The 24,658-nt window shown below is 46.0% G+C and overlaps 1 protein-coding gene across 1 annotated transcript in view; it reads right to left on the bottom strand.

Annotated features, from left to right (window-relative positions):
* Window positions 1-3,335: 3,335 nt before the first annotated feature.
* Window positions 3,336-24,658, bottom strand: part of SQLE (squalene epoxidase) — a 38,475-nt gene continuing 17,152 nt past the window's right edge. Inside the window, exons 3-11 of the mRNA XM_015421346.1 lie at window positions 22,056-22,236; window positions 19,096-19,192; window positions 14,564-14,677; window positions 13,432-13,603; window positions 11,985-12,080; window positions 10,210-10,352; window positions 7,846-7,942; window positions 5,990-6,077; window positions 3,336-4,481 (exon numbers count right to left, since the gene is read on the bottom strand). Coding sequence (XP_015276832.1) covers window positions 4,292-4,481; window positions 5,990-6,077; window positions 7,846-7,942; window positions 10,210-10,352; window positions 11,985-12,080; window positions 13,432-13,603; window positions 14,564-14,677; window positions 19,096-19,192; window positions 22,056-22,236 — 1,178 coding nt within the window. The 3' untranslated portion in view covers window positions 3,336-4,291. The remainder of the gene's footprint in view (window positions 4,482-5,989; window positions 6,078-7,845; window positions 7,943-10,209; window positions 10,353-11,984; window positions 12,081-13,431; window positions 13,604-14,563; window positions 14,678-19,095; window positions 19,193-22,055; window positions 22,237-24,658) is intronic.

Below are 24,658 nucleotides of genomic sequence, written 5' to 3'. Positions count from 1 at the left end.
CTGTGAGAAAACCAGCCTGTGTCAATGTCCCAGAAGCCTGACTGCAAAGAACACAAATTACAAAATTGTACACAAAGTCTCTGCAAACATCTTTCAACGGGCATGTTTTAGTTTTTATATTGAAGTCTGCACCATCTGTGACTGGTACTTTAAAATTACTTTGCACAAGATGACTGTATTGACATTCCTGCAGTGCGTTTTTCTGCCCATATCTAGAACTACATGGACACTGCAAGAACAATCTTGTCCCTTTACCTATTAGGTCAGAGCAGCTCCTTATCTGCAAATATGTCTCCTTTAGCACTCTCCATTCACTTCCAATGTGAGTGGCAGCAGATGGGACCCTGGAATTAATATTTTTGCAGGTTCAAATAAAATTGCCACAGGCATTCTGACATTCATCCCTAGTCAGAGATGCTCCAAGCCCCAACAACAAAAAGAGGGTGTGAATTCTGGTGCTGTGCTTAGAACTTTCTGATCTCATACAAGAGGATCCACGGGCTTGCAAGCTCTCTCCCTCTTACATCATTCTAGTACAAAAAGAATTTCCCATACAGTTTTGATACATCACACTCTCCCCTACACGCCTGGTTCCAGCACTTGTATCTGTTGAAGCGGCAAAGGAAGGTGAGCTTGAAAGATGGGTGTTGTGCCCAATATGTGGCTCATGAGCAAGCTGCTTGCAGGGGTAAACACCCAAAAGGCCTTTTGAGGGCTGCTACAGCTTAGTGTTGAAGTAACCTCTCACTTTTCTCTCCTTAAAAGTGGGCATCTGATGTCCTAATGGGCTGTAAAACAAGGCTTCCCTCAAAATGATTGGCCCTTTGTTTTTCTTTTAAAGAGTATGATTTGGGCTATCCCAATAGGATGTTCAAAGAATCCCCATCTAAGCCAGAAAAAAGGGCCAGAGAGCATGGGGGGGGGGGGAGTGTGCTGAGCAATAGGAACTTCATCAGCATCGCCAAAACTGTCCCCTGAAACATTCCTTTTAGTCTGGCACCAGTTGTAGTATGCTAACATTTCCGGCGTTATTGTCAAAAGTCACGAGATTCAAAGAATTCCTGAGGCAGAGAATGGCACTAGATGGAAGAGTTTAGCTCTCCATCTGCCACCTGGCAAAACATCTCCCTCATGTCTAAATACTGAGTGGCTCACAGGGCAAAAAATGTACCTGGGCAGTACGATTTTGGATTGCCAGTGGGGGAAATCAAAGACTTGAATGCCGGTCTCCCATACAGATTCTACACAGAGAAAAATAGCTGTCGTGGGGAAAGGGTGAGACTATATAGTTTCTCCCTGACATGCTCATTTTCTAGGGGTCGGGATTGTCCTTTTGCTAGGGAATATTCAAAGCCATGAGAGCACGCACAAATAATACCTGCAGTCTCTGGTGGTACAGTTGAGGAACAGTTTCACGACACAATCAGTTGTTTATGTAAGCTGGGCTATGGCAAGGACTTTGTCAATCCGCCTCCCCTTCGTACAATCAGCTTTGGCCCTCCTTGAGCCATAGAAGCCCTTGTGTATGCATGGGGCTTAGATGGCATGAACGGTGCCATCTACAACTAAAGCCACGGTGATTCCTGATATCGCAGTGCCAGGAAAGCAGGGTTACTGTGATTTCAGAAAATCATCTGATTGTGTTTCTGTGCTGGCTGCCTTCCCCTGTGCAACCGCTGCTTGAAGGGCGCTTCACCTGCGCGCCGGGCCCTCTGATCCCACAGCATAGTCAGCTACACCTTTAAATTCACACACTCACATGTAAATCCACTCTACAGAAACATTCAGCACTTCCCAGGAGCAGAACCCAGCAGGCTTCCATTGTGCTGCATTAGTATGAAACCCTTCAGGATAAAAAAGAAATCACTCGGCAGCTCTCAGAATCACAGATTTGGAAGGGGCCATACAGGCCATCTGGTCCAACCCCCTGCTCAATGCAGGATCAGCCTAGAGCATCCCTGACAAGTGTTGGTCCAGCTGCTGCTTAAAGACCACCTCCCTGGGCAGCTGATTCCACTGTTGCACAACTCTGGCTGTACAAAAGTTTTTCCTAAGATCCAACCGGTACCTTCCCACCCCTACTTTAAACCCATTACTGTGAGTCCACTTCCTCTGCAGCCAACAGGAACAGCTCCCTGCCCACCATCCTCTAAGTGGAAAAAAATCCATCTGTTGAAGGATTAGTTTAAGGAGAACATTCTGATAGGCCACCAAATACACAGCAGTGTGATTTTAGGCCAACCCGTTTCAGCTCTATCTACTAGGCTGTGCTGGTGAAATTGCACCTGAGCAACCCGATACAATGTGGTGTAGCGGTTAAAGTGTCGGACCAGGAGCTGAGAGACCCAGGTTTGAATCCCTGTTTAATTTTATAAATTTATTTTTTAAAATTATAAAATTAAAAAGTCTTGAGATTCTCCTGTATTCACAGGTGTTCGAACAGTCTATCCGTGCAGATTTCCCATTCTGCACTGGTGCAGCCTGAATTAAGAGAACATGGTTAGGGGTTGAAGTAGGACAGGAGGAGGATTTGGGAAGGAACTAACACAAACCTGGGTTCCACGGGAGCTGAGAAATGTGGTTGACAGCCACGCAAGGAATTGTCAGTGAGAGAAGTTACTACAGCTCAGTGCCGTAGTGAAACCTTCCAACAGCTCTTTGGTCCCTCCGTTGCCAGGATCCTCATGAACACCTGAAAGACCCACCGCTACGTCCATCCACCCCCCAGTCTGACCCACCTGAAGCGAAATAGCCTTTTATTCAAGAAGATTCCTAAAGTTTATACCAGAGTGAGGGGAAAAAACACATCCAGGGCCATTAACTGCAGATTTTAAGATTTTGATCGACAGAAGAAAATTTCACATCAATATTTTTTTAAAAATGCAAACAAAAGGGAGGAATGTACAGATAACAGCTCCTACATACGTGGTTCAAGTTGTCCCCCCTTTGTGTGATCGACTTTTCATTGACATTACCGGGGAACGAACGTTCAATAGCGGGGTCAGAACCAGCACTTTCTCTACCAGTGCTCTCAACAGTTAACAGTGGTCTTCATAAACGTCTACCTCTTTTATAAACTTCATTTGCACCGCTCGCAAATATATATACATACATATTTTTCTATCCACACCTGACAGCTAGGTCCTGTAGTCTTCTGGAAGGCTGGCCCAGGAATACCTTCCAGGGTTGACAACACCATCAGCAGGGATAGCGGAGCCAGCTAGCACCACGCAAACATCCAGGGATCACTGCGGGAATCAAGGAAGCCCCAAAAATAATTCACCCCAAGAGGGACAATCTGTGTCTGGACTACACCACGTCAAGACTGCGGGGGGGGGGGGGAGGGAACAGTTCACATAACAGAAACCTCCTCCATACAAAAAAAAAATTTCCTTGCCCATATAAAGCTGCCACAGCCAGGGAGGTGATTCTGGACAAGCCATTTCCTCAACAAGCGAGTTCTCTAGCTGAAGGGAACGGCTTGATCGTACAAAACCCCAACCCGGGCTGAGGTTTCTGCCATCGGTGATAAGTAGACCAAAGGCTCCTGGACATCCCACCTCCTGTGATGGCAGCACTTCTACACTAGTACTGTCGTCCCCAGGCAAGGCTACAGGTCACAAGGAAAATGGGATTGCTATCAAACACAGGAGTCCTACATTGAGTTCCCCCTACTCCGTGTGTGCGTCATACAGCTTATCCCACAAGTAGGCACATTGTTATGCTTCATGCTTCTGTTCCCTACAACTAAACAGTTCAGTGATGTACAGCCAGAGCAGGAAGGGGGTGGCAACGTGATGTATGTCATAGAAGGAAGGGGAAATTGACACAGTGTGTGTCTATATGTGTCTCTTAACATATAGTTAAAAGGGTATCAGAGGGACAGGGGAAGAGGAGAAGCTTAACAGGTTCCACATCAGGAATGGCTACTGAACTATTCTTTGTTCTGGGTATTTATTCCCAGAAGGTCTGGAAGGAACACATTTTTCCCGTGCATTCTGATGGTCTTCATCTATTCTTTCTGAGGAAGTATAACCACGTACCCAGGTGTACACACCTGGAACCACCAGAGCAGGGGAGATCTCGTACCAACTGTTGGCCAGGATCAGGCTTGCCTGTCTATACAGAGGAAGATACACGTCATATCACCAAAAAAAAGCCAAGTCCTCAGAGTTCTGGATTTGTTTGGAACAAGGGAGGGCTGAACCATTCCATATCCACAAGGTGAAGAGGGATGAAGGGAAGCCCCCTTTAGGCTCTCCTCTGGCCGCAGGGTCCGCCTCTTTTCAGTTCAGCAGACGTACTTTATTTCCGAGTAGATGAGCGGAAATATTACGGAGCAGGCTCGGTACATCACGGCGGTGCTGCTGAAGAACGCCCGCGGTTTGGTGAGCCAGGGTTCCGACTTGAAGCAGAAATAGACGGCGTAGAGTGCCACGGCAAAGAAGTGGCCAATCAGGACCACTGGCTGCGGTGATAAGCTGTAGGGGGAGGTTGCGGCAGCAGGAGGGAAAAGCGAGAATGGAAATCACGTCAGTAAAATTTGCAGAATAAGCGCCCATTGTATTGAGGGTTAGCCCCCCTCCCCCTTCTATACTTTCATCCTAGAGGGTTTAGTACAGGGGTCCCCAACCCTTTTTAGCCTGTGGGCGCCCTTGGAATTCCGACATAGTGTGGTTGGCACAAGGGACAAAATGGCTGCCCCGGCCACAAAAATGGCTGCCACTGGTTACCTTCCGTCACAAAGTGTAGATTCTTGTGCTGCGGTGGCAGCTGCTGCCAAAGCAACATATTTAAGAATCTGCAGAGCCCATCAAATCTCCAGTGGCCAATCAAAAGCCTTGCTGGGCAAAAGCCCCGCCTGGCCCCATCCACTTTCTAAAAGCACTTGGTGGGCACCAGAAAAGGTATCAGTGGGCACCGTGGCACCTAACAGGCACCACGTAGGGGACTCCTGGTTCAGTAATACCGATCGATCATTTTATTACAGGCCGGTTCTCTCACACACGTTTTGTATGCTCAAAATGGAGCAGTGTAGCTGCTAAAGGAAGCTGAGGAGTACATTGGATTGTTAAATGTTTTCTGCCTTGACTTGCTTATGTTAATCTTGTACAAAGAAGAGAAGAAGAAGAGACTGGATTTATACCCCACCCTTCACTACCCAAAGGAGTCTGAGAGCAGCTTACAATCTCCTTTCCCTTCCCCTCCCCACAACAGACACCCTGCCAGGTAGGTGGGGCTGAGAGAGAGCTCTTGAGAGAACAGCTCTGAGACAACTTGTGACTGACCCAAGGTCACACCAGCAGCTGCTTGTGGAGAAGTGGTGACTCGAACCTGGTTCTCCAAAGATTAGTGTCCGTGCTCTTAACCACTACACCAAACTGGCTCTCTGGCTCAGCAGAAAAAATATCTGTTTCGCATGAAGAAGATCCCGGGTTCAGTCCCCAGCATCTCCAGTAAGAAGACCTCCAGTAGCAAGTGCTGCAAAGACTTTTCTCTGCTCAGGACTCTGAAAACCTGTTGCCAGTGTGAGTACGTGATGTACTGAAAGGGTTGCCAACTCTGGCTTGAGAGATTCTTGGGAGATCTGGAGGCAGTGCCTGGGGAAGGGCAAAGAGTTCAGTGGGGGTGCGATTAAACAACCCGCCCTCTGAAGCAGCCATTCGCTCCAGGGGAACTGATCTCCGTAGTGTGGAGATCACTCATAGTTCTGAGAGAATGCCAGACCCCCACCCGGAGGTTAGTGTACCTATGTACTCAGCTGGATGTGCAATGGTATAACTTGGGTTAAAACCACTTCTAATGCAGACAGAAAACCACAGGCCTGGCTTTTCGTTTGGCAATCTGATCCTTGTCCCCCCTCGCTGGTCGTGGAGGGCCCTGAATGCTCTCACCCAGGGCCTCTAGAATTCTGACGCTGGCCATAGCAAGTGCTCCCCCCCTGATAGCAACCTGAGTAGGGGGTTGTAACATTTTCCACCCGACTTACACAGACAGTAATCCAACCGGACCGGAAACACACTTGCCACCCAGTTTGAAATAAAGGAAGCAGGCTCGCCTTAACTGATGCAGAGAATCTGGAAAGAGGAAGAAAAGGGGAAACAATTTACAAAAGCGGCCCAGGGGGGAAAGTTGGAAACGTAGGTGGCAGCACACCTTTACGCACACATCCCTTGAAATCTTACCCCACGCATTCAAAAGAAACAGTCACCATGTTAAACTCCTGCAGTAACGTCACCATAGGCTGACTTTAAATGTAAAGGTCCCCTTGCTCGAAAGCCAGTCAAATCCGACTCTAGGGTTGCGGTGCTCATCTCCGTTTCAAAGCCGAAGAGCCAGCGCTGTCCGAAGACGTTTCCGTGGTCATATGGCCGGCATGACTAAACACCAAGGCGCACGGTACGCTGTTACCTTCCCACCAAAGTGGTACCTATTTATCTACTTGCAATTTCTTGCTTTTGAACTGCTAGGTTGGCAGGAGCTGGAACTAGAGACAGGAGCTCACTCCGTCATGCGGCACACTCGGGTCTCGAACTGCTGAACTACCAACCTTCCGCAGCCTGCAGTTCAGCGTCTTAACCACTTGAGCCACCGCAGCTTGGCAAAAAAGGGAAGACGGACAGCAGGCCGAGAATGCTTTGAGGGCTAGGGGGAGGCAACGATCCACACAGCACCCTACAACACTCCAAACCTCAGCCCCCATCATTCATGCTTGCACTGAGCTACTTTCCATGGCAATGTCATGTCACCTCCCTGCACAATGCTGGCAGAACATGATGGTTTATTTTTGCACTGCCTGGCCAGCACTTACGAGCTGGTTCAGAGTGTCCCGTGTCTGAAGTACGCACTATGCTCACCCCAAGGATGCTGCGCTGAAAGCAGTATTTCTGGGGGAAAGCCCCTGACTGTTCAGAATGGCTTACTACAGAGATGGTTGACAATTCAGGGCTCTTTTTGTAAAAAAAGCCCAGCAGGAACTCATTAGCATATTAGGCCACACCCCTGACAGCACAGCTCATTAGCACATTAGGCCGCACCCCCATGTTACCAGAAGTGTGCTCATCCAGCCACACCCACCTCTTGCTTCTTATTCTGTTTACCTTGTTTGTTGTCAAAACCCAGGGCCTTTTTTTGTAGCAGGAACGCCTTTGCATGTTAGGCCACACACCCCTAATGTAGCCAATCCGAATGAGTTTCTGCTGTTGGGTGTGGCCTATTATGCTAATGAGTTCCTGCTGGGTGTGGCCAACTTGGGAGCCAGCCGGAACTCCGTTCCCGTGCGTTCCTGCCCCAAAATAGCCCTGGTTGTCATCCGGGGGGTGAGGGGCAGGTCCCTGCCAGAATCCACCAGCAATATGGAGAAGGGATAGGGGGACTTTCCACATAGCGTTGACCACCAACATAGTGGTATAGCATGAGAGGCGGAAGTCACATTCTGGGAATTCCGCTTTTTGCCCTATTCCCATGATGATCAAACCCCATGCTCCAGTCCTTACGATCAAGTGGAAAGGGCATCCGGCTTACAAGCAGGAGGTCCCAGGTTCAATCCCAAGCATCTTCAGTGAAAGGGTAGAAAGACTTCTGCCTGAGATCCTAGAGAGCTGCCACCAGTCTGAGCACACAATACCTATCTTGATGGACCAATGGTGTGATTCAATATAAGGCAGCTTCATGTGTCCACATTTAAAGGCTGCTGTGCTGTATTGCTGTGCTGTATCTAAAGCGGCATGTGTCATGTCGATCAATCTGACTGCTCTACTATGTACCACTGAAGCCAGACCTTGGTGCACGAGACATGTATTTATTTACTGAAATTCAAAAGGTATCTTGTGGAAGTGCACTCACCGTCTGGTGCAGAAAATAATTCATAAAGAGCCTGAGCGAGGACATTCACAACAAAAGAGTGGTTTTTTCTTCTGGTCCAGTAAAAGGTCTTTTTTGCCTGCGAAAGGTAAGCAGTCATTTGTTGGCATCAGAAAGCAATAAGCCTCGGATATTCAAAGGGAACCAACAATTTGTGATGTTTTAAGAGGGCTGATTAAAGCGGCAGAGAAGCTTACTATGGACAGCAGTTCCAAGAGCTAGACTTTGTGGAGGTCCACCTTACAAGCTAACACCCAACCCGCCAGAATACATTGTATGCTCTATACAGAATAAAGTCTGCATGTGGTGAGTCAGTGAGGTATTTTCACTTTTCCAAAAGAAGAAGAGATTGGATTTATACCCCGCCCTTCACTACCCAAGGGAGTCTCAGAGCGGCTTACAAACTCCTTTCCCTCCCCCTCCCCACAACAGACACCCTATGAGGTGGGTGGGGCTGAGAGAACTCTGACAGAAACTGCTCTTTTTCAAGGACAACTCTTATCAGAACTATGGCTTGCCCAAGGTCATCCAAGCAGGTGCAAGTGGAGGAGTGGGGGGAATCACACCCGGTACTCCCAGATTAGAGTCCGCGCACTTAACCACTACACCAAAATTATTCTCTGAACTGATTTTTTTTTCTTCCCAGAAATGCTATCTCTCTGGAAAAGGAACAACGGTAGTGTGGTGGGGGGATTTCTGTCCAAAACAGAGCATTAGAGAGCACTACATTCACACTACAAGCTTCAGAGGACAGAGATCCTAGAGCTACATTTTTAAATGCTACAGCAAAAAGCTGCAGCATTGAGAATTTAGGCATTCGACATTTCTGTCCCACTTTTCTCCCCCCCCCCATGGGAACACAAAGTGGTTTACGTCATTCTCCCCTCCTACATTTTTATTCTCCTGTGACATCGGTTGTTAGAGAGTGACTGGCCCATGGTCACCCAGCAAAATTCCATAACACAGCTGGGATTACATGGATTTAGACAGACTCATGGAGGATAAGTATCAGTAGCTACTAGCCACGGTGACTGAGGGGAACCCCTACATTCAGAGGCACTAGACCTCTGAATCCCAGAGCCAGGAGACAACATCAGGGGAAGGCCTCAGCCTCTGTGTCCTGTTGGCGGCCCTCCAGAGGAACTGCTTGGCCAGTGTGGGAGACAGGATGCTGGTCTAGATGGACCACAGGTCTGATCCAGCAAGGCTCTTATTACGTTCTTGTCATTCCAACATGGGTCTCCCAGATGTGGGACAGGCTTCTCTAACTGGTACACCACATATGAAGCAAGCTCAATTGCATTCGGCTCGCCATCTCTCGCAATTTTGGTTTGCAACGACTTCATAAAACTGAATCGGTAAGCACACCCTGTCTATCAAGAATCATTCACCACATATCATCTTCTTAAGACAGACTTGCTAATTGTTAATGACAGTCTCCTAAAATATGCAAATCAGGGACAATCCATTATATACCTCTGATTACTCCCTGCAGTGAATGAAGTTGCAGAGATACTATTGTTCTTTAAAAGTAAAAGCTCCTGATACAGAAACTTCTTCGCTGAGGAAGTACTTCCTGTTGTGAGAGCCCGACACAGTCTACCACTTCCTGTTTCCAGCTGAATGCAGCCTTCTGGGGAGTGGCAACCAGCACCAGCCCAAGAGGGACTGTCTCATACAGATGTGTAGATTGAACAGCTCCCATCGCAGTCATGGTCTTGCCACATAAATGACAGCGAGTGGTAACAGGAAGCAAGAACTGTGTTATTCTTGGCTGTCTTTTGTCTCCTTTCTGTCTGCAGACAAAAAAGGCTGGGCACGGACGGAGGATTCAGCCCTGGAGCGCAGGCCAAAGGGTACGAGCCAAAGGACTTATGTCTCTTTGCTCTTCGCTCATAGCTCGCAACCTGGAGGCTTAGGAGAACCAGCCTAGCGACTTGCCCAGGCAGTATTTGGCTTTGTACCTATTGGTTATATTATTTCATTTAGTCTGGAAAGCCCCTTTGGATTCCTTGGAGGGGGGAAAACCAGCATAAAATGCTTAATTACTACATTCTTGTCTTTTCTCTAAGGCTCCCACCACTGTTTTGGTTTGAAAGTAGCCTCTCCACCCTGTTTTTGCTAGCCCATGGAAACTATCAGGAATTTGAACAGAGTTATCACCCTCATTCTCTCCCTGTTCTGAATATCTGGTTTGTAGATGATCAGAACGCAGGTTTAGAGTGCTGACCCCCTTCAAGCTGCACCCAGACCTGCTTCTTCTTTACTGATTTCACACGGACATTTTCAAGTGGCTGCTTCACTATTCAAGGAAGGAGCCCAAATTTTTTAAAAAACAGGCCCTACCTGTAGAACGTCGGAGTCCTCGTAGAAGTCTGGAATGGCCTGCAGCAAACTCCTCCAGATCTTGATATCGTTCAGAATCACGCTCATCCCTCCGCCTGTTAGAGGGTGCCTCATGTTGTATGCATCACCCAGGAGAAGCACTCCTGAAAAAAGAAGACACTCCTAAAATCAGTCGCAATCGAACAGCTACGACATCTTGTAATTTTTAGAAAAATCATGCAACCCTCAACAAAGTATTTATCATCGTCTAATGTGTTTACTTCAGGCTCATTAAATGCATTTTGCAGGTTTAAGACAAAGTTTGAATCCGGTGGCACCTTTAGGACCAACAAAGTTTAATTCTGGGTAGAAACTTTCATGTGTACAAACACTTCTTCAGATATCTGAGGAAGTGTGAATGCACACGAAAGCTTATACCCAGAATTAATCTTTGTTGGTCCTAAAGGTGCCACCGGATTCAAACTTTGTTCTACTGCTTCAGACCAACACTGCCACCCACTTGAATCTATTTGTGGGTTTAAGTCAGCTTATCCATGCAAGATGCATTCAGCGCACTTCTACACAAGCTGCTGAAAAGCAGTTCTGCGCCTCGGCTGCATTATTCATGACACTCTGAATGTTCCTAATGTGAGAGGGGATATAATTCTGCATTCTAGTCTCTGTTGGTCTCACATGACAGAAGACAGAAGCTCAAAAGCTGCTTTGCTTCTTGCATGCAAACACCCTGAAGCAGCTTGTAGGTCACACTTGCAGGGCAGAGGCTGTAAATAACAAAGAAGCCCCATAACACTAACATTCCTGACACTTCCTGCTGTTGAGACCTCCTACAAATGTCAGAAATACCAGAGTGTCAATACATACGAACTCGGACCCTTTTTTTGTTTAGCAGATACACACAATGGGACTTCAGGGTTGGGGGTTTGCAGAGCAGCTAATCAGTTTTAGGAAAGAAGCTCAGTTTCCTTACGTCTGAGAAATAACGTCATTTGCCAGTGCACAAAAACCTTTGGCTAGGATCCAAAGATCTAATCTTGCACACCTAAGGAATTTGTGGCTTCATGTTTCTCAGACAGCAGGGTCCCAGGACAGGTACCCACAATCTCTCAAAACTGAAGAGTCTTTCAAAAGTAACTTGGGATGTCATGTTAGGGACAAAAACGGGAACAAGCTTAACCCTGAAACCTAGGATCGAGAACTAAAGAGGTAAGTCAGAGTAGAGGGCCAACAATTAAAACTTAATCTATGTAATATAAAAACACATGTATTTACGAGGCCTCCCTTAAAAGGGACAATTAAAATGGACAAAACAGCTAAACAAAAGGGACAATTTTGCTGAGGACACTTTGGCTTGAACTAAAACGATCATTGGAAGGCACTTTATGGACCAGAAATTATTATCAGTGAAATATCATTTGGCATATGATTGGATCTTGGGAGGACTCGTTTATACATTTATTCTGTGCCTAGTGGTTTCACTTTGGAACAATTCGTTTCTGGTCCATTTTGTATCCATGTTGTATAACTGTACTGTATTACGGTATAAGCCAATTTGTTCCTCACTGTGTTTGACCTCCGAAGAAGGCCTAAACAGGCCAAAACGCATCAGGTCAAGTCCACTGGCCCTTGTGTGTATGATTTGGGTATTTTGATATGAGGTGTAAAGGGGGACGTCATGTTGACACAAAGAAAAGAAATCAAGGGCACGCTCTCCTCAAGTAGTGCATTTGATCCCACGCCCCATGCTTCCGGCGTTTGCCTCTCTTCAGTTTACAGACCTGCTTTGTTAACAGGGGAAGGCGGCAAAAAGCTCGCCGGCATGGCCCTCAGTCGATCGTTCTGAACAGCTACGAGGAATGGCTCTTGTATGTGTTCTGCAAAAAAAAAAAAAAACAACCCTGAAATTACACAATATTTCGGTCATTTCTAAACGTTTTTTTTTTTAATTCACGGAGAACTGTAAGGAAACTGGTAAAAGTGCAGAAGGAATGACAATTCTTCAGATGAGGAACTGTGTGATCCGGAAACTGAACGTCTGAGGAGAAGAGCACAGGTGTTCAGTGGTGGGTGGGTGGGGTGGGGTGGGGTGGCAAGGCCAGAGACCACGCTGATACCAGAGAATATCATTCAGCGACGCTCCATTCACCCTGTAAAATGCAGCATGCTTTCTTTGGGAATGTTGTCCCTCACACTTTGCTAGTGAATTCTTTAAAATATCCATAACCTTTAAGAACTTTACAGAATTTGTTCTAAACTCCCATTAAACTTCACCAAGCACATATATAGTTAAGAGCTGAGGTACAAATATTTAAAACAAGCAAACAGACATGGACGCAACGATCACCTCTTCTGGGAAAACACACACACACACAATTCCACATCCACGGCTCTTTTTGTAGCAGGAACTCCTTTGCATATTAGGCGACACGCCCCTAATGTAGCCAGTCCTCCAAGAGCTTATAGTAGCCCCTGTAAGAAGAGCTCTGTAAGTTAGTATTTAATTAGTATTTGGAGGGATTGCCCAATCAGTCTGCGTACCCATTGTATCAACTTGGTTATGTATGTTATATTGTCATATGCTTCCTATGTGTTGTAAGATTTTATTGTACTTCTTCACCCAAAGAGTGATTAACACATGGAATTCACTGCCACAGGAAGTGGTGGGTGCTACAAGCATGGACGGCTTCAAAAGGGAATTAGATAAGCATATGGAGCAGAGGTCCATCAGTGGCTATTAGCCACAAGGTATAGCTAGGGGCTCTGGGGCAAGTGATGCTCTGTCTTCTTAGTGCTTGGGGGGGGGGGGTTAACAGTGGGAGGGCTTCTAATGTCCTGGCCCCACTGCTGGACCTCCTGATGGCACTGGTATTTCTGGCCACTGTGTGACACAGAGTGTTGGACTGGATGGGCCTTTGGCCTGATCCAACATTGGCGTCTCTTATGTTCTTATGTTCTTATTGTATATGCTTCCTGTGTGTAACTCTGCCATACGATAAATAAATAAATAGTGAGTTTCCATACCACACAAGGCTGATGTACATCACATTCACACTCGATAACTAACCCTCTGCTGCACCAACACAGGCTGAAGGTGGGGAAACTGACTGTTCACTGAGTCAGCCAAGTGTCTGAACTATTCCAATCACAAAACAATTTAGAATCAAAAGGAATACACAAAGCATCAAATCAAGCAGATAATTCCTTCCAAAGTTCAGACATCCTTACCTGGCAACTGTGGATAAATTTCCTCGATCATGTATTCTTTAAGGTTCTTTGGCATTTCACCTCGAATGTCAACAAGGACACGAGTTTCACTGGAAGAAATCTGATAGATCAGCACCGGACTAGGATTTCCCAAAACGAGTTCAGCATGGTTGGCTTTATACTGAGGTGCATTCTTTAAAAAGAGGAAAGATATATATATATATATATTCAATTGCTCTTTGATTGTCTCAGTATGTGCTCAAAAGAATACATGGGATTAAGCACTGACTATGGACTGGGAAGGAGGCAAAAGGAGTGATAGGATCAGACAGGATCACCCTTAAAGATGAAAACGGAAATTGCTTCTAGTTAAGAGAAGTAATCCCTGCCCAGTGAAAAGGGGAGTGATCCTTGGTCTGTGTATATAGAAGAATTTTAGGGACTTGGTTACATGTTCCTGCATTCTAGACTTTAAGAGTCAGTGAAACTCAGAAACTTATGCTTGAGTGTTTAAGCAGAAACTGAAAAGAAAGCCTTTCTCTTCAATGTTTGAAAAGACCTTTTCGAATAGCAAAAACACTTGTTGGCAAGAAATTATCTGGAGTTAGTGTGATTACAAAGTTACCTCAATTTTATGATCAGCTCACTTCTTACATCCTACTCGGATTCCACCTGACCTTTTCCCCTCTAAGTTAAATAAAACATTTTGTTTATTTTGAACATTCAAAAGCTTCTCATGTGCCATTTGAAAAGCTGAATATAAGAAAGTGATTTTGTCTCTTCCCTCAGTTTTGTGGGCTGGGCCAGCATCAAAATATATAAACAAATAAGAAGACAGATAGGGGCTGCTCAGCAAGAAAGACAAGAAAGGGGGAAATCCTGCGTGCAAGGGAGGGAAGAGAGCGAGATCGATTGGGCAAATGGCTTAAATTCTGGATCAGTTCCTGATCTGGAAAATTACAAACAACTTATGTCCCAACAGTGTTGGAAGGCTGGGTGAGATGATGATTGTGAAGCATTTAAAATGCTACAGGAATAACAACAATCAGTATTTAAATGGAAGCACTCTTACAAAAGTGTCTTGATCACTGCAAGTAACGCATTGCTTTATGCACCCAAATTCGATAACAATTTTTTGGGGGGGAACACTTACCTTCAAAATGCAACCTACAAAATGGGATGGGACTTTAACTTTGTTGGAGACAAGATTCTTCCTAAACTTAGAAAAGAGACCATCAGCAACAACTGTAAGGGGAGCGTGGAGTTCCTGCAACACAAAGGATTGCAACGCACGGTCACAAGCTAGATAAGCAGCATCATGCAGCAACTTCCAGAGGCAGCCTAGTCAGGGACCTGCCTACTTGAGGAACTGCCTTTCCCCACATGTGCCCCAGAGAGCACTGAAGTCAGGGTCGCAACATCGTTTGACCCCCCTGGTCCAAAAGAAGCCAGGTTGAACATCACCAGAACCAGGGCTTTCTCAGTGGTGGCCCCATACTGGTGGGATGAGCTCCCAGACAACATCAGGGCCCTGCGGGACCTTTTACAGTTCCGCAGGGCCTGTAAAACGGAGTTCTTCCACCAGGCTTTCAATTAGGGGTTGCCACTGATGAATGTGCCCTGGAACATCTTCTGGCCTGAAATCTAGAACATCTTCTGGCCTGAGACTTCGCTGGATGCTACTCCTATCATTGGATGTGATTTGGATTATTGCCATCATCTGTCGGTTGTATTTTTGAAGTGTTGCTGTTTTTAACTTGGTACTGTATTTATTAATTGTTTTAGTCCCTGTATTGTTTACGTTATTTTAACTTTGTTAGCTGCCTTGAGCCAGCGTGCCCGGCAAGGCGGGATACAAATAGAAACAATAAATAAATAAAATAAATAGTCCCACCCAAGTTTTCAGTGAAAATTTCCTATCTGAAACATGCACATGTAATTGTAAGGTGGCTCAAAAGAAAACTGCACGGCATGCTTCTACAGCAGTTTGCCATGATCTTCTGCAGCATCATACATGAGATAAGGAGAACCCCTGCTAGCGAAAAAAGGTTACGTTTTCCCCTATGATACCCTTGTAGCAGTACTGTAAGTCTGGTGCCACACACGACATGGCATTTGCTGGTATCCAACTGTTTCACAGACAGTGCACCACAACATTTTGGGACGTGGCAGTGCATGTCTAATCACCTTCCAAATCTCCAGCCTAGTTAGGGTTGCCAGCTCGAAGTTGGGAAATACCTGGAGATGCTGGGGGTGGAGCCTGAGGAGGGTGGAGTTTAGGGATGGGAGGGACTTCAATGGGCATTATGCCATAGAGTCCACCTTCTAAACTGGCCATTTTCCCCCAGGGGACTGATCTCTGTTGCCTTCAGATCAGATGTAATTCCTGGAGATCTCCAGCCACAACCTGGAGGTTGTATAAATATAAAGACACTCCGTGAATGAATTACGAACATAAGCAGAAAAATTATATTGTATGAAACAATTCAAACATTGTGAAATCTTTGTTAAAGAACACACACACACACACACACACACACACACACATATATATATTACACAGAGCTAGGAACAAAAAGCACTTGATACAATGGGAGAATACAATTCCTTTGTATAAAAATCTTCAGGAGTGCAATAGTTCCACGTCATATGTGAGTACAGCTATACACGGCTGGCTTCACTGCCCCGTTCATGTTACGCTTCTTCAGATAGCTGGTACTCTTTAGCTGTGAACTGAAAATTATATTTCCATGTCATATTTACTATATTACAACACATTAACTGTTATCCCCAGTTGTCAGTACATACATACTCACTGAAATAGAGTTTCAACAATTCTCCTTCACTAGTTTTCCATTCGCTCCACTGATAGGTTCTCTTTCTGCCGATGAGGCTTCTGCAATAGTGATGGTGATTAACACACAGAATATTCCCCAGGAGTCCAGACTTCTAATATCAAATTTAGTGTGAATATAAGGTAAAGGATATGCATCCATAGCCAGGCTCCTGGAACAATGAATGGCTTGGGCTTAGGGTTGCCAACCTCCAGGTGGTTGTATATCAAAAATGAGAGCTCACGGGAGGAGATTGTCTAAATATTAAGACACTCCGTGAATGAATTACAAACATAAGCAGAAAAATTATATTGTGTGAAACAATTCAAACAATTTGAAATCTTTGTTAAAGATGTATGCATTTTTTTTACAGAGCTAGGAACAAAAAGTACTTGATACAAAGGGAGAATACAATTAGAGTCCACAATTCCTTTGTATAAAAAACTTCAGGTGCGCAATAGTTCCACGTCATATGTGAGTACAGCTATACACGGCTGGCTTCACTGCCACGTTCACATTACGCAATGTTTGAATTGTTTCATACAATATAATTTTTCTGCTTATGTTTGTAATTCATTCACGGAGTGTCTTAATATTTAGACAATCTCCTCCCGTGAGCTCTCATTTTTGATATACAACCACCTGGAGGTTGGCAACCCTAAGCCCAAGCCATTCATTGTTCCAGGAGCCTGGCTATGGATGCATATCCTTTACCTTATATTCACACTAAATTTGATATTAGAAGTCTGGACTCCTGGCTCCAGTCAGACCTTATAAGTTGGAGTCTCATAGTCTTGCTTGATGAAGGCATTAGAGAATGCTAGATTTTCTTATAACCACACAAGATCTATTACAGCCTGATACAAACAAGCTTGACTTCAGTTGGAGACCATATCAAGTATCGTCTGCTAAAGGAGGGTATTTGAGATGTTCTTGAAAAAGCTGCTGTTCTGTCTAGCGGCAGTGAAACCACTGGTTGACAAACAGACATTTCATTGGAAATGAAGAACTCAAAAGCTGCTGTTGAAAACGCTAATTGGGACTGCAAGCAAAGAAGTTTCTCAACTTTTGAAATACGAATTAATTTACGGAATGTTTGTCAACATGGGTACGTACCATGCTCAAGGAAAACTACAATTAATTAATCAAGTTCTCCCTGATCTTGCTTCTCGTGTATGTAATTACAATACGCAACCTGAAAGCTGTGTCATGTACTCCAAATTAGGACACAACTCGACCTTTTCTTTACCCCGCTTTATACCCACCCCCCTTTCTAATATAAAAAGCAATAAAGTTCTCTCCTTTTTAGGAGAGTTTATAAACGAAAAAGAAAAAGCTGCTGTCCTGTCTAGCGGCAGTGAAACCACTGGTTGACAAACAGACATTTCATTGGAAATGAAGAACTCAAAAGCTGCTGTTGAAAACGCTAATTGGGACTGCAAGCAAAGAAGTTTCTCAACTTTTGAAATACGAATTAATTTACGGAATGTTTGTCAACATGGGTACGTACCATGCTCAAGGAAAACTACAATTAATTAATCAAGTCCTCCCTGATCTTGCTTCTCGTGTCTGTAATTACAATACACAACCTGAAAGCTGTGCCATGTACTCCAAATTAGGACACAGGCTGATGTCAGAAGCAGATGATTGTGCACCGTCTTTCTCTGACAGGTAAGCCCTCTGACCAATCTGAGGCTTGAGTCCCTCCTTGTAAGAAGCAGATGCCCAGACAAGCATGACATGGACTGAAGTCTCAGAGGCAAGAGGGTCTGAGGGCGGGGACATGGAAGCGTCATGTGAGCTCCATTGCTACATCATTTCCAAGAAAAAACCCAGAAGTGACTTATGGTAGCCCTAGGAATTCCTGGAAACTCTATGGAAAAACAGAGTTTCTGGAGATTTCTAGATTTTTGTTTCCCCCCCTGCTGCCTGGAGTGTTGGCAGGCATCTAGGGCAGGCACCCACCATAGCAGGAGGCCTGGCCAGCCCTACAGATAAAAAACAGTACAAACAGACAGCATAAGACAACCAGGGACCAATGCAATAGAACTAGGATTACATAATTCGGCTGCGAAAACACACTAAATAATCCACTTTCCAACTGGATTTTGTTGTGTGAACGGGCAAAATTCAATTTGAAAGTGCACTGAAAGTGGATTGCAAGTGGATTATTTCATGTGTGTGACCGTGGCCTTAGAAGGCTTTGTGAAAAGCCTAATGGCAGTATAAAATACTTCAATTGATAATAGGGAATAGCCTGCTCCTCAAAGTGCAACGTAAGTGAAGAGAGTTAAATCTGTGAAAATCGGCCAACAAGATGTTTCCTAAACTCAACATGCCCCAGCCCATCCTCTTCCATAACTGTTAGTGTTGAGGAACTTGCAAACAGAACTTCCTTCTGGTTTCCCCTGAAGGTATCAGTCCCTACACAAGGAAGCAGAATCTGCAGAACCGGAAGACCACAGAGGAAGTTAGACAGACGTCTTTGCAACTTTGCAGCTCTTTGAGCCAGCAACGCCACACCCCCTGCCCTTTCTTGTCTCAGACCATCTGTGCAGACAGGTTACTCCTGAGTGGCTGAATTATTTATGAATATTCATGACACCACAGGATCTCAGCATTATACCCACAGAGGACTTATGGAAGCGATGAATATTCTATGCTCTTATGGGACATGTCCATTATGATAAAAAAAATCTAATAGTGGTATTCACAGAATAGGTTTAAACTGTGTTTTTCTTTCTTTATTTGGTCAGATTAATTTTGTCTTCACTTTAATTTATTACAAGGTCACGCAGGACCAGAAGGAATGGAATATCAGGCTACCAACAAAGGAAACCTGAAGACTCACCTTAGTGTCACCAGTTTCTTTCTCTCTGTACAAAACTCCCACCACACATTCCTCTTCCTCGAGCAACTTTAGCACTGTCCCTTCGATGAATTTTGTGCTGAAAGAAAGCAGATTCTTTTTCAAAACACACACACACACAAAATACTATTTTCTAATTCCACAGCACGGCAACTGCAAGTGGGCTCTTCAACATAGGAGAGACAGCAACGAACGGCAGCAGATATAAAGTATTCCCCTGAACAAAACCAGCTACACAGGCCGAGGGACCATTCTGATGATCTCCCTTGGACTAGTCCCCCTGAGAGTGATTCAACAGGTGAAGTGCTAAAGAAACAGAGGGGACACACCGAAGTCCCACAACCATCATCGCTACCTATCCAATGTACTGCAAGGTTGTAAGGAATCATAGATCTATGTGGTAGCACATTAGTTCCTCACTCCTTGGGGACTTACCACCCCGGCAAAACGCCATTATGGAGGGAGACAATGGCCATTGCTAGCACCAAGACACCCAACTGAGGGCTGGTGTAGAGTAACGGTTAGAGTGTTGGACTAAGACCTGAGATGTCAGGGTTTGAATCGCCCACTCAACCATGTAAGCCCACCAGGTAGGGTTGCCAGTCCCCAGTTGGGGGCGGGGATCCCCTGGTTTTGTTGGCTCCTGCCCAACCCCCAACCCCCCCAACAGCAATGTGGAGCGACGTGCCTACGTCACCCGGAAGTGACATAGGCATGTCAGTGATGTCAGGGGGGATGCTCTGGTTCTTGGGCAAAACTCTATGTTTTGAGGGCAATTTTACCACAGAGTCTTGCCCAAAAACCAGAGTGTCGCCCCCAACATGCCTAAGTCACTTCCGGGTGACATAGGCACGGCACACAATATCACTTCCACTGAAGTCGGCACGTTGGGGGCAACGCTTCTGGCTCCCCCGCCAGCGTCTCAAAGGGACCTGGTAACTCTACCACAAGGTGACGTTGGGCTCATTACAATCTCTCTGCGAGACCTACCCTCACAAGGTTGGTTTTGTGAGGATTAAGTGGAAGAGGGGGGAACTATCTGAAAACTCTCTTTGGGTTCCCAATCAAGGAGAAAAGCAAGATATTCATAATAATAATTACTTGGGAAAGCTGGAAGCAGCAGGAAAAGAGGAAGACTCAACATGAGATGGACTGACTCAATAAAGCCGCTGCCCTAATTTTGCAAGACCTGAGCAAGGCTATTAATGATAGGACGTTATGGCACTTAACACATACACAACAATAACAACAACAACAGATGTACAGAACAACAGCACAAGGCACAGCTGTTGGAAACAGGATAAAAACATAAGAAGAGCCCTGCTGGATCAGACCAGTGGTCCATCTAGTACAACATCCTGTCTCACACAGTGGCCAACGAGTTCCTCTGGAGGGCCAACAACAGGGCAGAGAGGCCGAGGCCTTCCCCTGATGTTGCCTCCTGGCTCTGGGATTCAGAGGTTTAGTGCCTCTGAACGTGGAGGTTCCCCTCAGTCACCATGGCTAGTAGCCACTGATAGTCTTGTCCTCCATGAATCTATCTAACCCCCTTTTCAAGGCTGTTTATTTCTGTGGCCATCACGACATTCTCTGGCAGCAAATTCGACATTTTAATCGCTCTCTGTGTAAAGCAATATTTCCTGTACTAGAAGGACTGTTGCTCTCATCCAGGCTGGTTACCCTCAATGTTCTTAGTTGAGGACAATACCAGGCCTGGCTACAACATGAACATAAAAACATAAACCCTGCTGGATAAGACCAGTGCATATAAGAACATAAGAACATAAGAGATGCCAATGTTGGATCAGGCCAATGGCCCATCCAGTCCAACACTCTGTATCACACAGTGGCCAGAAATACCAGGTGCCATCAGGAGGTCCACCAGTGGGGCCAGGACACTAGAAGCCCTCCTACTGTTGACCCCCCCATGCACCAAGGAGACAGAGCATCACTTGCCCCAGAGCCCCTATCTATACCTTGTGGCTAATAGCCACTGATGGACCTCTGCTCCACATGCTTATCTAATTCCCTTTTGAAGCCGTCCATGCTTGTAGCCGCCACCACTTCCTGTGGCAGTGCATTCCAGGTGAGGTCCATTTAGTCCAGCATCCTGTCTCACACAGAGGCCAACCAGTTCCTCTGGAAGGCCAACAACAGGGCATAGAGGCCGAGGCCCTCCCCTGATGTTGCCTCCTGGCTCTGGGATTCAGAGGCTTGGTGCCTCTGAACGCGGAGGTTCCCCTCAGTCACCATGGCTAATAGCCCCTGAGAGACCTGTCCTCCATGGTGTCCAGCCTGCCCGGAGACAAACCTGCAGCAAGCCATGGGGGTGGGGAGGAGAACTGCACGTTTGGTAACTTGGGTGGATTCATTTACAAAGATCGGCATCCAGTTTACAGCTACAGTTCTAGCTCCAGCAGACTGTTAGACAGTGGTGCATTTGCCTCAAGAGGGGCAAGGAGCTGGAAGGAGAAACACATTTAAATTGAAACAACAAGGAATTTTTGGGCAGGAACGCACAGGAACGGAGTTCCGGCTGGCTCCCAAGTTGACCACGCCCAGCAGGAACTCATTAGCATAATAGGCCACACCCAACAGCAGGAACTCATTAGGATTGGCTACATTAGGGGTGTGTGGCCTAACATGCAAAGGAGTTCCTGCTACAAAAAAAAGCCCAGAGTTTTGATAACAAAGTAAACAGAATAAAAAGCAAAAGGTGGGTGTGGCTGGATGACTACACTTCTGGTAACATGGGGTGTATGGCCTAATATGCTAATCAGCTGTGCTGTCAGGGGTGTGGCTTAATATGCTAATGAGTTCCTGCTGGGCTTTTTCTACAAAAAAAGCCCTGGAAACAACTGGAGCCTCTGCCTCCACCAGGCAATGTGTGAGCAGGGTCCAAAACAGAAGGTCTTATTAGTCATGCTGCCATCCACCCTTACTTGGGCTCAGCCATGGCCATCCTTCGGAGACCCATGATGAAACGTCCATGATGGAATGCTCTTCCGCTCTGCACTCGGCCATTCGACCTTTGAGGGTAAGGGATTTCAACCTCGGACTGGCTTTCCAGGTCGTGAACGATATAGCCGTTGACCGTGTGAGCATCGATCCCTTCGACCACCCCTGCAAAATAAATGACAAAAAGCCTGCCTGTAACAAAAGAGCGATCTATATGAGATCACACAGCCACATTCAATATGACTTCATCTACGGTAGAGTCTGGCAATAGACATTCGCCCCAGCCTGATGCAACCGGAATCTGGCTTGAGTCACAAAAACTTAAAAGAGTTCTCAGTGGAAGAGGCGGGCTCTTTTTGTAGCAGGAGCTCCTGGGTGTGTGGCTTAATATGCAAAGGAGCTCCTGCTACAAAAAGAGCCCTGAGTCTGCTATGATTTTCCCTCTGTTTACAGAAAAGTAGGTTTCTAGCTTTTATCGCTCCCGTGAGACATTTGAAAGTGCAATCGCAGATTTGTTGCAGGCCCTACAGCAACTTTTAAAAAATCATGCTTTGTTTTTAAATCAAATATTTTCAAGAACCTAGAAGTTTTCACATCAAAGAGTAAAAAAAACCCCCACAGAATAAGAATAGAATAAACATGGGCCACCTGGTTCATACTAACATGGGAACAAGTATAAAGATTAAGTCGTGTTTGTCCACATTTGTCTCATACTAACATGGCACAGAACTGACTAACCTCCCTCTCTCCCCCAGTATTCTACAAAATTACCGGCAACCAGTGTTCCCCCTAACCTGAGTTAATATGAGCTAGCTCACAGTTTTTTTAGCCTCCGGCTCACACATTTTGGTCTCATCTTAGGAAGGATGGCTCCAGAGCAAACTATTTTATGCAGTGGCCAAATCTCTCAGTCACAACTTTAATGCCAGTAGCTCACAAAGTAGAATTTTTGCTCACAGGACTCCACAGCTTAGAGGGAGCATTGCTGCTGCAACCCTTCAGCTCAAGATATATTGCTGGTATAGTCCTTGTTGCAGAACAAGAGCGAGTGTGCCTTCCTGAGGGGAGGGTGTTAAGTGGTTAAGTGCGCGGACTCTAATCTGGGAGAACCGGGCTTGATTCCCCACTCCTCCACTTGCAGCTGCTGGATGACCTTGGGCAAGCCATAGTTCTGACAGAGCTGTTCTCTCAAGGACAGCTCTGGAAAGAGCTCTCCCAGCCCCGCCTACCTCACAGGGTGTCTGTTGTGGGGAGGGTAAGGGAAAGGAGCTTGTAAGCCACTCTGAGACTCTGAGTAAAAGGCGGGGTATAAATCCAATCTCTTCTTCAGATTCAGGAGCTCTAGACCCATATCTCATCTATCCCAGCATGCACTTTCCTTGTCAGAAGTTGTCCTAAAACAATGCTGCTAAAAATGGCCTGCTGGTTTGGTACAATTTTTGGATTACACTGTATATTAAACAAAATTAAGCGAAGCAATGAACCTCTTGTGCACATCATGTGTTTTTTTCCTTTTGGGTGGGGTATTTCTCTTGCATTTTGTGTGTGTGCCCGTGCCTGGCAGTCATGGCGACCCCTGGCGACTCCTACTGGGGCATGGAGGACATTCAGAGAAGTGGCTTGACAGCCTGACTCTGCCGTCTCAGCACCGGTATTCTTTGAAGTCTCCCGTCCAAATACTTGCCAGGGTTGGCCCTGCTTAGCTTCCGAGATCTGACAAGATCGGGCTTGCTTGGGCTATCCAGGGCAGGGCATCGCACATCGTGTTCTTGCCTGGCATGGAGTTGTGAGATTAACCTGCCTACTGTGGAGTTGTGACATTAACCTGCCTACGGAGTGGACACTCCCCAAAATAATAATACTGAGCTACATACCTATGTTTTGACGCATTTCTAAACCTGAGCTGTTTCTCTAGACCCATGCTACTCTAGTTGCTGAATGCCTAACCCTTCAGTCTCGGATAGCCAAGTGCTAGGACAGTTGGTACATTCCTACGACTGAGATGGCAACTTGGGAACACACGTCATTCTCAATCGGAGCGACCTCTCACATTCATGAAGATGCGAGATGAAGACAGTTTTAGAATTATCTGAGTTACACGCTGCTGCTTCACTCCTAGGTATAGATGCCTTCCCCATGGCCCTGTGTTTGCTCTCTCTTTGTCTGTTTTCTTGAGGCTCTTTCACCCTACAAGGTTAATAAAAACTCATGGATTGGAAGAGGAGGAGGAGGAGGAGGAGGTAGAGACTGGATTTATACCCCGCCCTTCACTACCCGAAGGAGTCTCAGAGCGGCTTACAATCTCCTTCCCCTTCCCCTCCCCCCACAACAGACACCCTGTGAGATAGGCGGGGCTGAGAGAGCTCTCTCGAGAACTACCCTTGAGAGAACAGCTCTGAAAGAATTTATGTTTGTTGTTGTTCAGTCGCACAGTCGAGTCCGACTCTTCGCGACCCCATGGACCAGCTCCCGCCAGGCCTTCCGGTCTTCCGCCGTCCTCTGAAGTTGGCTCAACTTCATGTTCGTTGCATCTATGACACTGTCTAACCATCTCATCCTTTGCCGTCCCCGTCTTCTTTGACCTTCA

This window comes from Gekko japonicus, unplaced genomic scaffold (assembly GCF_001447785.1).
Source record: "Gekko japonicus isolate JY-2015 unplaced genomic scaffold, Gekko_japonicus_V1.1 scaffold562, whole genome shotgun sequence".
NCBI lineage: Eukaryota > Metazoa > Chordata > Lepidosauria > Squamata > Gekkonidae > Gekko > Gekko japonicus.
Note: the sequence above shows the minus strand (reverse complement) of the source record. Positions and strands in the feature narration are given on the sequence as shown.